The 15,432-nt window shown below is 34.7% G+C and overlaps 2 protein-coding genes across 2 annotated transcripts; both read left to right on the forward strand.

Moving 5' to 3' along the window:
* The first annotated feature begins 3,163 nt into the window (after positions 1-3,163).
* On the forward strand, positions 3,164-10,393 carry LOC146748629 (phospholipase A and acyltransferase 3-like). Its single transcript, XM_085493846.1, has 2 exons — positions 3,164-3,686; positions 5,815-10,393. Exons 1-2 carry the CDS (start codon positions 3,294-3,296, stop codon positions 5,971-5,973), a joined length of 552 nt encoding a protein of 183 aa, XP_085349972.1. The 5' UTR covers positions 3,164-3,293; the 3' UTR covers positions 5,974-10,393.
* A 945-nt stretch (positions 10,394-11,338) lies between these two features.
* LOC144360122 (phospholipase A and acyltransferase 3-like) lies at positions 11,339-12,658 on the forward strand. The gene is made up of 2 exons (XM_085507053.1): positions 11,339-11,854; positions 12,442-12,658. Exons 1-2 carry the CDS (start codon positions 11,462-11,464, stop codon positions 12,523-12,525), a joined length of 477 nt encoding a protein of 158 aa, XP_085363179.1. The 5' UTR covers positions 11,339-11,461; the 3' UTR covers positions 12,526-12,658.
* Positions 12,659-15,432: the final 2,774 nt, after the last annotated feature.

Consider the following 15,432-nt stretch of genomic DNA (forward strand, 5'->3'; position numbering starts at 1 on the left):
GCTTAAGACATGGATCTCTCTGCGATATGAGCAACAAGAATTATCAATTAATGAATTATCAATTTGGAATAATGCCAAACTTTTGATAGCAGGAGTTTCTTTGATGCTGGTCTAATGTATCTTGGCCTATTGTATAACAATGTCGGTTACTGCAGTGGGAAACAGCAAAACAAAGTATATAAATATTCTTAATCACTGCTTTTTAAAATGGTATGGTATAATTGCCGCGCTCCCGAAAGAATGGAGAGGAACTGTTAACACCTCTAATTTTAGACTACCTCAAAATGAGGAACATCTGTATCTTACATTTTTAGACAAATCTTATCATTTGAATAGATGCAAAAACAAATATATAGCAAAAGAATTGTTTCCAAATATTTCATACCCCTAGATCTGAATTGTACTTTACTAATCTATTGAATGAAGTAATCAATTGTTGGGATAATATATATAGCAGAATATTCATACTAACTATAGACACAAATTTGAGAGAGTTTCAATGGAAACTGGTACATCCTGTACTCCAATGAAAAACTTTACAAATTAAAACCCCCTAGAGCAATGTGAAGCTTTTGTAATGCAGACATTGAGTCGGTCTTTTGTCTCTTCTGTGAGTGCGATTATACTAAAACATTTTTGAACAATTTTAATTATAAACGGGGTATTCATATTGGCCTCAGATTGAGATCATTGTCAAACAAAGATATTCTTTTTGGAAATGAGGATTATTCAATACTACTGAACTTCCTAATAATTTGTGGGACAAAAATATTTATACATGTAGAAGGAAAAAGCAAAATCCTAATTACACACATTTTAAAAATTATATTCAGGAGATACAATACAGTGAATATATTATTGCAAACAAAAATGACAAATTAAACTCGCATAATAGGGGAAGTGGGGTGAATATTTAAAACAGATTGTTTCAAGAAATGAGCATTTTTTTCTGAGCCATAACTCATCTCTGTATACTACTTGTATTTATCATTCCATTATATATTATGTATGTATACCACTTGTACTTATCACTGTCATTTGATACTGCAATAGACAGGTAACATTGATAAGTAAATATTACATGATTCCAAGAAATATAAAAACACACAAAAAACAACAACACACACTTCATTTCTAAACGAGTTAAGAAATAAATGAAAGGTTATATTGCTACCAAGTGCAGAAGGGATATATATATATATATATATATATATATATATATATATATATATATATATATATATATATATATATATATATATATATATATATATATAGTTTATAATGACTTATGTTAATATGGGAATTGCTCCAAGGAGTAAGGGTTTGTGTCAAGAGCTGAAATTAAAATACATGCCAACTAAATAAGAAGCAAGATAAAAAATAGGCTCAATAGCAGAAACAAGCAAAATATAGTTGCGCACTCAGTTATTTTAGCTATGTAACAGACTGCGTGGGCAAGATGTATTGTGGAGCTGGTCTAACCACGGTATAACAATAGCCATGATTAATACTATCGTGGAGAATTTACCAAAAATGAATAGCCCGTGTATTTTGTCCGAAAGATTTGGTATTCATGGCATGGAAGAAAAATTTAGTCGAGTATATCAAATATCAGTTTTCTTAGTATCGCTCATAAATCTGATTTTAGTGAGTCAGAGGTTTGTAGTACTGAAAGATCCGAATATTCAACATTCATAATTTCTTGATTGTCATGCCTAAATCTTAGGGGAAAAAATACAAACTGAATTTACAGCAAATTCATCGTGGCAAAATACAACAAATTAGTAGTAGCACAAAACTAAGAAAAGGAAAAAAAAATTGCTGTTTTTCATCAACCTATCCGACGTTTCTAATGCCTACCCATTGCAACATAATTTTGAACACGATAATGTGATTTGATCCTGTGATATTGAACGAGTGCCATTGGCAAAAACAATATTGTTCTCCATGGAGCCAAACAAATTCATGATATTACATAGCACGCAAACTTGTCACAGATTGGAAAGATTTTTTTGTTCAAAAGTTAAAAAAAATCAGATCGTGACAGTGAACCTTTTCCCCAATAAAAAAAAGAGTCGAAAAATATTGAATCATCGGACCAAGCCATGAATATAAAGCCAAAATAAGGTCCATGATGGATAATCAAGGCCAACATGGGCATTTACATAATAATATAATAATAGTTTCCATTGGTTGACAGCAATAAAATGTTAGTAATAAAGTACAATACATATAATACTAAAATAAATGTCAGTTATTGTTATTTCTGATTTCAAATATTTTGTGTAAGTATTCACTAACTTGTCTTATTATTATGTATTCTCTTGAACTCATAATATATTTAAATAGCTTGACATCACTTTTAATTATTTCTGTAATATTAATATAATTAAATAACTTTTGTCTTTCTGTTTGGTACCTAGGACATTCGGTGATGAAATGTTCTTCATTTTCAATTTTGATCTGGGAACATTGCTTACAGATTCTGTCTTCAAAAAGAGTTTTGGGTTGGATATGTCTACAGTGCCCTTCTGTATTTCATAACTGCTTATTCTGAAACGAGTCATTATAATTTTCAGATTACGTAAGAGGTATATGTTTTTAAACTTTATATACGTTCTCAGTTGTCTATTATTCTTTATTACACTCAACTCAACATACCTTTGTCGGATATTATTTTGTATGTATTTTACTTTTACTGTTTAGGTGTCACAGACAAGGACACATTTGCAGTATTGCGACGCCCCTCAAGATTTTTTATGAGGGGGCGACCGCCACTCTGCCCCCCGTGCCACCGCCACTGCTGATTGGTAAATACGATACCAGAGTTTTCTGAATATCTATGAGTAATGGAAATTTACGAAAAAGCATTTGGACGTTTGACTTACATCATTTGGACGTTTGACTTACATCAGCTGTACTAAAAATAATAATGCTTTATTCTCCAGCCATCAGCATACGTAACCAGAATAACCTGTCGGGCTTAGCCCCCCCCCCATAGTACATTATCACACTGGAATGCTGAGGTTGCAGTCATGCATTGTCTGTGACCTCGCCGTACCGCTTCGCGAGGGTACCTTTCATCTTTTTGTAAAATAATATGTTTACTGCATGTGAATTCGTAGAAAAACCCAGTCATGCATGACTTATGCAAATACAACGAGTTCCATGAAGAGTGATTAAAGTTGCAGACTATATTTACCTGTTACGCCAAGTTATATCCCGTTGTGAGATCGCCACAAAAGTATCGCTAACACACGAAGGTCTCGTGCTTGTTGATCTTCATAGTTATGACTGCTGGTGCAGATAAGTACGGTTTGGCGGTAGGAGATATGTTGGCCTTTGAAAATGATTTGTACGATCACTTTGCTGTATACATTGGCAATGGGGAAATAATTCATCTCACAGGAGAATGCGAAGCGGGCATCAGTCGTAGGTCACAATATGTATTCTCTGTATCTGGTAGACGATACAAGAAAGCGGTCGTCAAGCGTGACAAACTCGACCCAAACATGAAGTTAACAGTTAAAAACAAAGACGCGAAAGACAGGACCCCTCTATCACCACGGCAAATAGTCGCCAACGCTAAGAAGAAACTGGGACCCATTGAATACAACATTCTATGGAATAACTGCGAACATTTTGCACAGTGGTGTCGATACGGAGAGTCTAAAAGCGACCAGGTATTTGCAGTATATTTGTAGCTAAAGACATAATTTGTGCCCATATATGTTGATGATATGACACACATTTTGTTATTTGAGAAGAGGGTCCAACAAGAAATTTATAACACTGTGTTGCGTTTTATATTCAATAGTTGTGTGTGTTGAGGGGGGGGGGATTCTTGCTGTGGTTTTTGACATTTGCCGGGACGATTCCAACATACTTGTCAACAACGATGCCACACATTATAACTCATTTATAACTCAATCAAGGACTACATTTTAACTATGGGGGGGGGGGACTGACAAGGTGTCTGGGTCAGCCAGAAATCTTAAAGTTCTTGTTAAAAATATGCTAAACGAATTATATTTGACAAAAAGAAAATCAGAAAATAATAAAATGTTTTATCGTCTGGCACGTTAGCTAATCTACTATTCTTGTAAAATTTACACTTCATTTTAATGAGTTTATTTCAACCCAATTTTAGCCCGGCACCTTTTCGCAATGCACTATAAATATTATAAATGTTGCGTTATAGATATACAGATTACATCACCCTGTTCCGCTTTGAACTTTGAACCCCAATATGTGGGCTATATATTGGCTTTTAGCTTGCAAATTACATGTTACCATAGCACGTTTTCCTACATTTATAATCTTGGTAACCATGACCCAGGGTCACCTATAATGATGTACATGTAATGTGCATAAAAGTCCCAATCATTGTTGAAAGACTCATACACATTTATAAATAGAAAGATCTACCAGAACGCGAATTTCCACTATAGCTACACAATGACAATATCTAGCAATAATAATTTTTTCCAAACAAATCTATCTCTATGGTAATCCAAACTAAATTATAATCGCTTGGTCCACGTGTCAAGAACAACCCCTCCATATTTAAGAAAATGTCATCCATATTATATTTTCTTGCTAAAGATCCCTTACATGTGAATATTTATCGAAGGGTGGACATCAAATGTTTGCAAATGTCATGTGGCCAGCTGTTGGTACTTGGAGTTTGAAATTTTAACAATGTTCCGGGTAACATGATCCTTTAAGTCAACTCTTTTACAAGCAACTGCCAGTTCTATATAGTATACAACAGTACTGTACGACGCGACGAAAAATGTTGTCCTGTATAGCAATACCACTGAATGTTGCTTAATGCCATTGGGTTTTCAGAATATAGACACTTTTTATGCTCATGAATAACAGGATCGTGTGTGATATGTATTCCCTATCTGATTTCATAGTTTCATATACATCCATGGGCTCGCTCATTGTCGATTTAGATTTCACTCTTGACACTGGGAAATTGTGACAATTTGTCCACAACCTTTTGAATTATCTTTCTATTCCAATCTTTACGACAATCGGATCTAAATCACTTGCAAAATATATAATGATTGACCCTTGTCCAAAAAGCGAACCCTTCTAAAGATGTGTTGACAGCTGGTTCATAACGGTTTGAATCATCCTACTCACAAGCAAACCGAAATACCCACAATTCCTGCTCCATGACAGCCGGGTGCAGATTTATATCCAAATCTGGTGGTCTTTGCAAGCTTCTAAAAACTCAATGAATTTAGTTCTTTTATAACTTTTTGTATAATCCAGCTCAAAAACAACGCACATATTTTCGTATTCATGGTAACCGGACTCAGGTTTGATTGGTACTGGTCTCAATCCAATGACAATAAATTTACTTTTAATTATTTATTTATATTCCCCGAATTAACTTCCACTGGTTGCATTGTTTGTGTATTTATATATTCTGTATTTACCATGGTAATAGATTTCTGTACCATAAACTAAAATTATTTTTTTACTTGAGTGGACCTCAAATATCGATTAATTTAATGTTGTGTCATTTGGCAGCTTTTTCTGACAGAGTTTGTTTTTGCCTTGGAACTGTCCAGCTGGCTAAAAGCAATTGGTTAAAATGCTAATACATTGACTTCCTTACAGTCGTTTTGTTGAGCAACTTCATTAAAGTGTTCGTCTTTGTGTATGGTCTTTTGTGAATTTCCTGAAAAATAAATTGTGATTCAGCACTCAATGCACCCATAATTCCATATATTTAGTCAGAATATTCGTACCGGTACTAATGTGAATAACATTCTTCTGTTTTCGTGAACACAGGTGGAAAACCTTTTGATTGGAATTAGACTTGGAGCTCTTGGGATAATAGCTGCCGGTTTAGTTGCTGGAGTTATCTTGAACATGAACGACGGCGATGGGGATGACGAGGAGGAGACGAGGAGGCGGAGGCGAAGGCGAATAAAGCAGAATTATGAATGATATGATTACGAACAAACAAGATGAAAGTGCTTATAAACAACTTAATTGGTGTAAAACTCATAATAGCTGCTAACTAGCAAATAAATCAGGTATATAAGATCGAATACATGGCAAAGTAAATAAAATATTAATTCACAGTAAACATGTACTGCATGTGTGACTTGTGCCCACGCTCGCTCGGCAAAAAATGATGCTTAAAAATGAGCCCATCCAATTCAATGTTGTGGTAGATTTTTTCAATTATGTATAAGTAGATCGGCGTGGTTCATATCTCCAATCAAGATATCATTTATGCTACCTTACAATAAAACAATTTACCATTGATCATGTGTGCGAAATCCAATACAATGAGGTTTCGATGTTGTGATTCGAGAAAATAGTGTACTTTCAGCTGACTATTATTTGCCACACCATTTGGCGTCCGGCAAGTCTATGATGAACCTTCGCTCTTCTGTGTTGCTAAAATCCTAAAATCATAAAACAACTTCAAGAACTTTTCCTGGCTGATTGAATAATATTACGTAACGTAATTAAAGCAAATCGCGTTATTGTAATTTTGTAGATCTGAAAAAATATCTTTCTATTTACCAAATCTATAACACATCTTTCCTCCCTACTAGATGCATTTAAAGTCATTTTTTGGTCTATCCATAAACCCTGCCAACTGCGAAGGCATGTGGCTGGGAAGATGGAAGGGTCGATTTGATAAACCAATGAAAATTTCATGGACCAGTTCAGTGAGGATCGTAGGCGTGTTTCTATCTTATGATAAGAAAGCAGCAACAGACCTAAATCTAGCTGGACCATTGCAAAGTTTGAACAAAATGTCTGAACTTCTGAAAAATGCGCCAATTAACCCTACTGAGAATCCATGGGAATATCAAGGTCCCAGTATATTTTAAATATAGTGGATATGCCAAAACATAATTTAAAACAAGTCAATAAACAGACAACACAGCAAGACACACCAGCACGGGTGGTCTAGCAATGCCAGATATTTTCGCAATACAGAAAGCTCAACGTATTAATTGGCTGAGAAGATTCTGTGACAACACTTTCTGTCACCCTAGAAATTATTTTTGTAACGCAAATTACACATGGTAGGGGGAATAGATGTTTTACTGAAATGTCATTATGATTTGAAACTCCTTCCGGTGAAACTCTCTCAATTCTTTTACTATATGCTGAAGACATGGATCTCACTGCGATATGAGCAACAAGAATTATCAATTAATGAATTATCAATTTGGGATAATGCCAAACTTTTGATAGCAGGAAAGATTTTCTTTCATAGAGATATGTTTGATGCTGGTCTAATGTATCTTGGCCAATTGTATAACAATGGTAGGTTACTGCAGCGGGAAACAGCAAAACAAAGTATATAAATATGAAGGAAGGGAGAGGAACTGTTAACACCTTTAATTTTAGACAACCTCAAAATGAGGAACATCTGTATCTTACATTTTTAGACAAATCTTATCATTTGAATAGATGCAAAAACAATTATATAGCAAAAGCAATTGTTTCCAAATATTTTATACCCCCTAGATCTGAATTGTACTTTACTAATCTATTGAATGAAGTAATCAATTGTTGGGATAATATATATAGCAGAATATTCATACTAACTATAGACACAAATTTGAGAGAATTTCAATGGAAACTGGTACATCCTGTACTCCAATGAAAAACTTTACAAATTAAATCCCCCTAGAGCAATGTGCAACTTTTGTAATGCAGGAATTGAGTCGGTACTTCATCTCTTCTGTGAATGCGATTATACTAAGACATTTTTGAAAAAAATTAATTATAAATGGGGTATTCATATTGGCCTCAGATTGAGATCATTGTCAAACAAAGATATTCTTTTTGGAAATGAGGATTATTCAATACAACTGAACTTCCTAATAATTTGTGGGGAAAAAATATATTTATACATGTAAAAGGAAATAGCAAAATTCTAATTACACACATTTTAAAAATTATATTCAGGAGATTCAATACAGTGAATATATTATTGCAAACAAAAATGCCGAATTAAACTCGCATAATAGGAAGTGGGGTGAATATTTAAAACAGATTGTTTCAAGAAATGGGCATTTTTTTCTGAGCCATAACTCATCTCTGTATACTACTTGTATCATTCCATTATATATACTATGTATGTATGTATGTATAACACTTGTACTTATCACTGTCATTTGATACTGCAATAGACAGGTAACATTGATATGTAAATATTACATCCTCAGAAGAAGAAATATAAAAACAAAAACAAAAAAACACTGAAATGAATGAAAGGTTACATTGCTATCAAGTGCAGAAGGGATATATATATATATATATATATATAGTTTAGAATGACTTATGTTAATATGGGAATTGCTCCAAAAAGTAAGGGTTTGTGTCAAGAGCTGAAATTAAAATACATACCAACTAAATAAGAAGCAAGATAAAAAATAGGCTCAATAGCAGAAACAAGCAAAATATAGTTTAGCTACGTAACAGACTGCTTGGGCAAGATGTATTGTGGAGCTGATCTAACCACGGTATAACATTAGCCATGATTAATACTATCGTGGAGCATTTACCGTGTATTTTGTCAGAAAGATTTGGTATTCATGGCATGGAAGAAACATTTAGTCACGTATATCAAATATCAGTTTTCTTAGTATGGATCATAAATCTGATTATAGTGAGTCAGTAGTCAGTGAGTATTCAACATTAATAATTTTTTTTATTTTATTGTACTTAAACTTAAACGTTGTGGTACAGTGAGTGTACCTTTAGGGAAATCAGTTTATTTTCGGTGATTCAGTTTCTGTTTACCCATTAGAAAACTGGAGCTCCGTGAAATTTGTTCTCTGTAAACTTATTTTAACATTTTAGTTATAGCATTTTACTTTCCCACTCCACCCAACATTCTTAATACATGTTTTCATATGGTTAATCCTGTACACATGTTGACTACCAACACCACCTTTTAAATTCACAAATCGAATTTTATCAAATGTGCATCTTTTGCGGAAAGAATAATAGCTGCTTGAACTAACAAATTAATGACTTCAATAAATACTTGTGCATACTATCATCTTTCAATTATATCATCTTATCACCTTCTCCGCATCACCTTCTTTAATAGCATCTTGAAAATTGCACGTCAATAACCCCATTGCTATTATGGAACAGGCATAGCTGAAAACAATATCTTGCTTGTCATATCCAGGGGATGGCTGTAGTAGTTCACCAAGAAAATCATGACCATGCTTGTCCCTCTCCTCGCGTGTTTTTGTTTTGTGTACTCTACAACATCCGATCTTCGTCTTTAGTCCATATTTTAAAGTATGAAATAATAAAATATTAATAAATACATGCACAGAAATACCTTTCATTGAGTGCTTTATAAATGCAAATCCACATACTAGTCAAAATAAATGTGCTAACATGTCTGAATTTACAGCAAATTCATCATGACAAAATACAACAAATTAGTAGTAGCACAAAACTAAGAAAAGAAAAAAAAAATTGCTGTTTTTCATCAACCTATCCGACGTTTCTAATGCCTACCCATTGCAACATAATTTTCCCCAATAAAAAAAAGAGTCGAAAAATATTGAATCATCGGACCAAGCCATGAATAAAAAAACAAAATAAGGTCCATTATGCATAATCAAGGCCAATGTGACGATATTTCAATATTTGATCTTGTAGAAATGTATTTTTGAGTATATATATATTTGTTCACTAGTCATTGTTCTTTCTTAAGTTCATCTGATTTGCATATGCACTGACAACTTGAGCCATATTATAATATTTGCTACACTTAGGGAGTTTTCTGAGTATAAATTAGAGCAGTCATGTGGTTTGAAGTCAGTACTGTGGTAGATTTTGCTTTGAACAGCAGCTGGACGTTGTCTGATAATTACACATGGCCGGGCACTCCGTGGCGAATGGTTGCACCTGTTTTCAAAATACTTTCACATTTTTGCCTTCCTCCTGTTCGAAAGTCAACTGGCTTTGTGCACCGGCATCTACGAACGCACCAACGGAAAAGATTGTGAATTGGTCGCTTAAACTACCTGAAAATCACAGCAACCTTGACTAGTGTGCGCCGCCTCTACGAAACCAAATATACGCTAAGAAGTTATACAACCTACTTCGTTTCCAGTGTGAACAATGAACTGACTGTAGTTAAGTAATTTACGTATAGCAAATGACATTTATGCCCAACATTTTACGTTAACTACCACAGTGCTCGGCATATTTGTATTTAAGTATTTAGCGCTTATTATGTAATTAATTTTTGAGTAGATTATTATTGTTCATTGATGTTCTGTAGACGCGAACCATACATCTCTCTGGTATTGCATACATATATATTCTATCTAACTTCAATAAACGAGTACGTTCTATTCACGCATATACGTAATTCTGGTTTGTTTTGTTGATTGTTTGAATCACTCTGATTGACTGGGGGCTCGTCGAGCTACACTTGCCTCCTCCCCACGTGACGGTAGCACGTGACAGCCAACATGGGCATTTACATAATAATATAAGAGTTTCCGTTGGTTGACAGCAATAAAATGTTAGTAATAAAGTACAATACATATAATACTAAAATAAATGTCAGTTATTGTTATTTCTGATTTCAAATATTTTGTGCAAGTATTTACTAACTTGTCTTATTATTATGTATTCTCTTGAACTCAAAATATATTTAAATAGCTTGACATCGCTTTTAATTTTTTCTGGAATATTGATATTATCAAATAACTTTTGTCTTTCTGTTTGGTACCTAAGACATTCGGTGAAGAAATGTTCTTCATTTTCAATTTTGATCTGGGAACATTGCTTACAGATTCTGTCTTCAAAAAGAGTTTCGGGTTGGATATGTGTACAGTGCCCTTCTCCATTTCTAATACATAACTGCTTATTCTGAAACGAGTCATAATTTTCAGATTACGTAAGAGGTATATGTTTTTAAACTTTATATACGTTCTCAGTTGTCTAATACCGCCACTGCTGATTGGTAATACGATACCAGAGTTTTCTGAATATCTATGAGTAATGGAAATTTACGAAAAAGCATTCAGACGTTTGACTTGCATCAGCTGTACTAAAAAATTAATGCTTTATTCTCCCGCCATCAGCATACGTAATCAGAATAACCTGTCGGGCGTAGCCCCCCTCCCCCCATAGTACATTATCACACTGGAATGCTGAGGTTGCAGTCATGCATTGTCTGTGACCTCGCCGTACCGCTTCGCGAGGGTACCTTTCATCTTTTTGTAAAATAATATGTTTACTGCATGTGAATTCGTAGAAAAACCCAGTCATGCATGACTTATGCAAATACAACGAGTTCCATGAAGAGTGATTAAAGTTGCAGACTATATTTACCTGTTACGCCAAGTTATATCCCGTTGTGAGATCGCCACAAAAGTATCGCTAACACACGAAGGTCTCGTGCTTGTTGATCTTCATAGTTATGACTGCTGGTGCAGATAAGTACGGTTTGGCGGTAGGAGATATGTTGGCCTTTGAAAATGATTTGTACGATCACTTTGCTGTATACATTGGCAATGGGGAAATAATTCATCTCACAGGAGAATGCGAAGCGGGCATCAGTCGTAGGTCACAATATGTATTCTCTGTATCTGGTAGACGATACAAGAAAGCGGTCGTCAAGCGTGACAAACTCGACCCAAACATGAAGTTAACAGTTAAAAACAAAGACGCGAAAGACAGGACCCCTCTATCACCACGGCAAATAGTCGCCAACGCTAAGAAGAAACTGGGACCCATTGAATACAACATTCTATGGAATAACTGCGAACATTTTGCACAGTGGTGTCGATACGGAGAGTCTAAAAGCGACCAGGTATTTGCAGTATATTTGTAGCTAAAGACATAATTTGTGCCGATATATGTTGATGGTGTGACACATTTTGTTATATGAGAAGAGGGTTCAACAAGAAATGTATAGCACTGTTTTGCGTTTTATATTCAATACATTTAAAGAACTGAAACATATTACGTAAAAAAACATATATCACATCCACCAATGGGAGCCCTTTCGAACCCCGTTGAATTTGAGGTACGTCCACCCAGGGTCACAGTTATCAACACTAGGTGAGACGTTGAATTGGGACCACCAACTCAAAAAACCACACAGTTTCGGATAATTTATTAGTCTTGCCAGTTCCTTCCTATTGTTATTGTAACGTTAATTTTTCTAATTCTTCCTCCGCTTTTTTTTTTAAACGACTTTTTTTCAAAAATGGCTGCACCATTTGGATTGAAATTTGATATATACATTCTACTCCACAGAATGTGATCTACCCACTCAATGGCCATACCTACACTCCCCGTGCTCTTGATGGTAGCTAGCACCCAGAATGCCGTATATTTAGTCAGAATAGTAGTACTAATTCGATTAATATTTTTCTATGTCTTTTATATATACAGGTTTCTGACCTTTTCGCTGGACTTGGAGGTATCGGAATAATTGTTGCGGGAGCTCTATCTATTTTAGCCGTGCTGCGTCGTTGAACAACGACAGCGATGACAATGACGAATTAGTGACATAAGATTGCTTTACATTGTATTGACAAATAAACAACTTAATTGAGTCTTCTGAATATGTATTAAATAAATTTGGATGGAAACATTCCGATATGCAATATGTTTTTCATTGCCTATGTATATTCATTTATGGAAATGAGACATTTTTTTCAAACAATCGTATTATGCACCTCCTCCTTGATTGTATTCATAAACTTCAAACGTTCCAAGTATCGAAAACAAAACTACCGACACTCCGTGCGCCTTATGCGTCAGATCTGTGTAGAAAGGGCAACTTCCTCGTGCCAGATCCCCTGCCAGAAAACAAGACAAACAAAAATGTTAGGAAATCCATTTGAGTGAAATCAGTGTTTAATGTGTCCCAGCTTCATATAAGTAAGCAATGAGAACGATGTTTTTCTCCAGATTTTGTGCATCATGCGCGTCACTTCACTCCAGTAACACGACCTCTCGCAACGTGGACCCAGATAAAATTGTCGGAATTTACATTTATACAGAATAGAAGAAATTGTTAAATAGTTCGGTTGTGACAAACATTTTGTACGTTTTTTTATAAAATAACCGTGCGTAATGAGGTGAATGAAAACAAAATTGGTTTCCTGTGCCAGCATGAAGCGTGAATGCATATTTTAATGGAAATAATTAGAACCACGCTCATTCAATTTACAGTTTATCGACATGGATAATCGGTATGTAAAATATTTGAGTACATACTTAATCGTGGAATGAATACATGTATTATCCAAAATATCGAAGAATTACAGGGATGTAGATAACTGGGTTACTGTGACGTCATTAACCCCCCGCATCATATCAGCTTCGCTGATTCCCGGCGTCCCCTAAGAATGACAAGGACACAGGTTAATAGTAATCAACATGTTGTTCCACTTGGTCATTACGCTGCTGTCTGACTTCACCTCAGGCGACATTCGCGTCGTTTATGGTATTGGACTGAAAAAAAAAACTTGTTCACAGTCATGATGCATATATGAGCAATAACAATGCAAGAAAGTATTAGTCTTTGTCATTAGTGTGTTGTATATTTCCCTTATGGAATTAGGAAAGACATACTGGGGCACATCCTGCGGTCTCTTGTGTGTAGAACCCGCTCACACTCTGTTTGGAAGTTGTCGTTTATTACCCGGTATACAGCCCAAAGCTTATATAATTTCCCCAGTCAGTATCCGGAGTCATACCATAGAGGGCAGCCTTCGCACAGTACAGTCGGAATGGAATACGTTCGCTTAACTGGCTTGACATGAACAGTGTTCATGCAATTTGAATGTCCGTTTACAATGTCGAATAAATCTGTCCAAGGCTAAGGGAACTTTAAAACTCCTAAGGTGAATATTTATTGAAAGGGTGGTGATTGTCGCGCAATGCGTTTTCGAATTTCATGTAAACAAGTATACGTCGCTAGGACATCATGAAATATTGTTTTGTGACATAGAATGAAAAACAACATTAAGATGCGATATTCTGCCATATGCAAGTCAAATCTTTCTTCCAGTATGCATAATAATTATGTTCAGAGGATGTACATTTCATGTTCATAGGTTTCATGTTAACGGTGTTCGAATAACATGGTATGCTCATCTTCAACAGAACACAAGGAAAATAAAATGAACATAATATAATCTTATTTGGCCACTATGGAAATTCAGGACGAGATTATGTAATAATTTTTGAGAGCATTTATGTAGCTTTAATTGGGTTTGGGACGTTTATTAGACATGTTTTACAAAATGAATATGCGCGAACTGTGCGGCCATCGACGGACAAGTTCGAATGTTTTACAGAAAGTATGAACGCTGGCGGTCATTTCGAATTTCCATTAAAAATAGTCATCAAATGAGTTTTAATGCCGTACTATTAAATATTTCACATAAAAGTCTCAAGAACCCAATATAGCTATATTAATACTCTGCAGCTTTAGTCATACGGATTAATCATACTAATTTAAAGACAATAAAACAAAACAGTACAAATCTACCAGATTTTATTATCCTAGTTTAATACACAGAGCAATCAGTGATGTATTTCAGCAATGCACAAATACACACACGCTGACTCAAAATAAAAAAAAATAGGTAAAACAAACTCCCTGAATGTTAAAATTTCCATTATAGTAGTTACATGGTAATTTACAGATTTTACTTTATCAAAATCGAGGTTTTGAAAACAAATATGAATAAAATGTGAATTTATATGCCAATTTCAATATTCACTTCCTAAAGTCCAAATTTAATAATCTACTCTGATCACCGAGGTTCTCCATAGAACATTGTATAATTATAAAACTAAAAATGATGGTTTCGCCATCAAAATGTGTTTAATGTGCATATAGATGATATTTAAAGTTGAACTTCAGTGGAGATTGATTCACAACTTTCATAAAAGTCACTTTCACGTTCTGCCTCAAGACTATTTATGTTGCCTGCGTTGCTAAGCACGTTGTGGAATCGCATTAAAAAATAACCCAGCCTATTACAACCCATTCCAAGAACAGTAAACCCGATGTTATATTATACCAGAATTGCTGTGAAACTGCGTTAATTATGCGCCACTTCTTCCACTACCTTCATTGGAGCTTAATTATTAACACAGCTAAACTCAATCACAGACCTTTTTCTAGACGGTAATCGCATTATTTATTCTGGTTCATTTATCTTAATAAACTTGAATGTGATAAACCGACACACCATAAACGTTATTTCCCCATTAACAGGCATATAGATGCTGTTGTGTCTGTACATGTAGTTATGTTAATGATGATAATTATAATGGATGATACATGAACTCGAAACAGTTTAAATTTTCAAAAATAAATGTCGGCATTACAAACACAGGTTACAACTCATTGCAAATGATATT

This window comes from Saccoglossus kowalevskii, chromosome 2 (genome assembly GCF_978046115.1).
Source record: "Saccoglossus kowalevskii chromosome 2, keSacKowa6.1, whole genome shotgun sequence".
NCBI classification, from domain to species: Eukaryota; Metazoa; Hemichordata; class Enteropneusta; family Harrimaniidae; genus Saccoglossus; species Saccoglossus kowalevskii.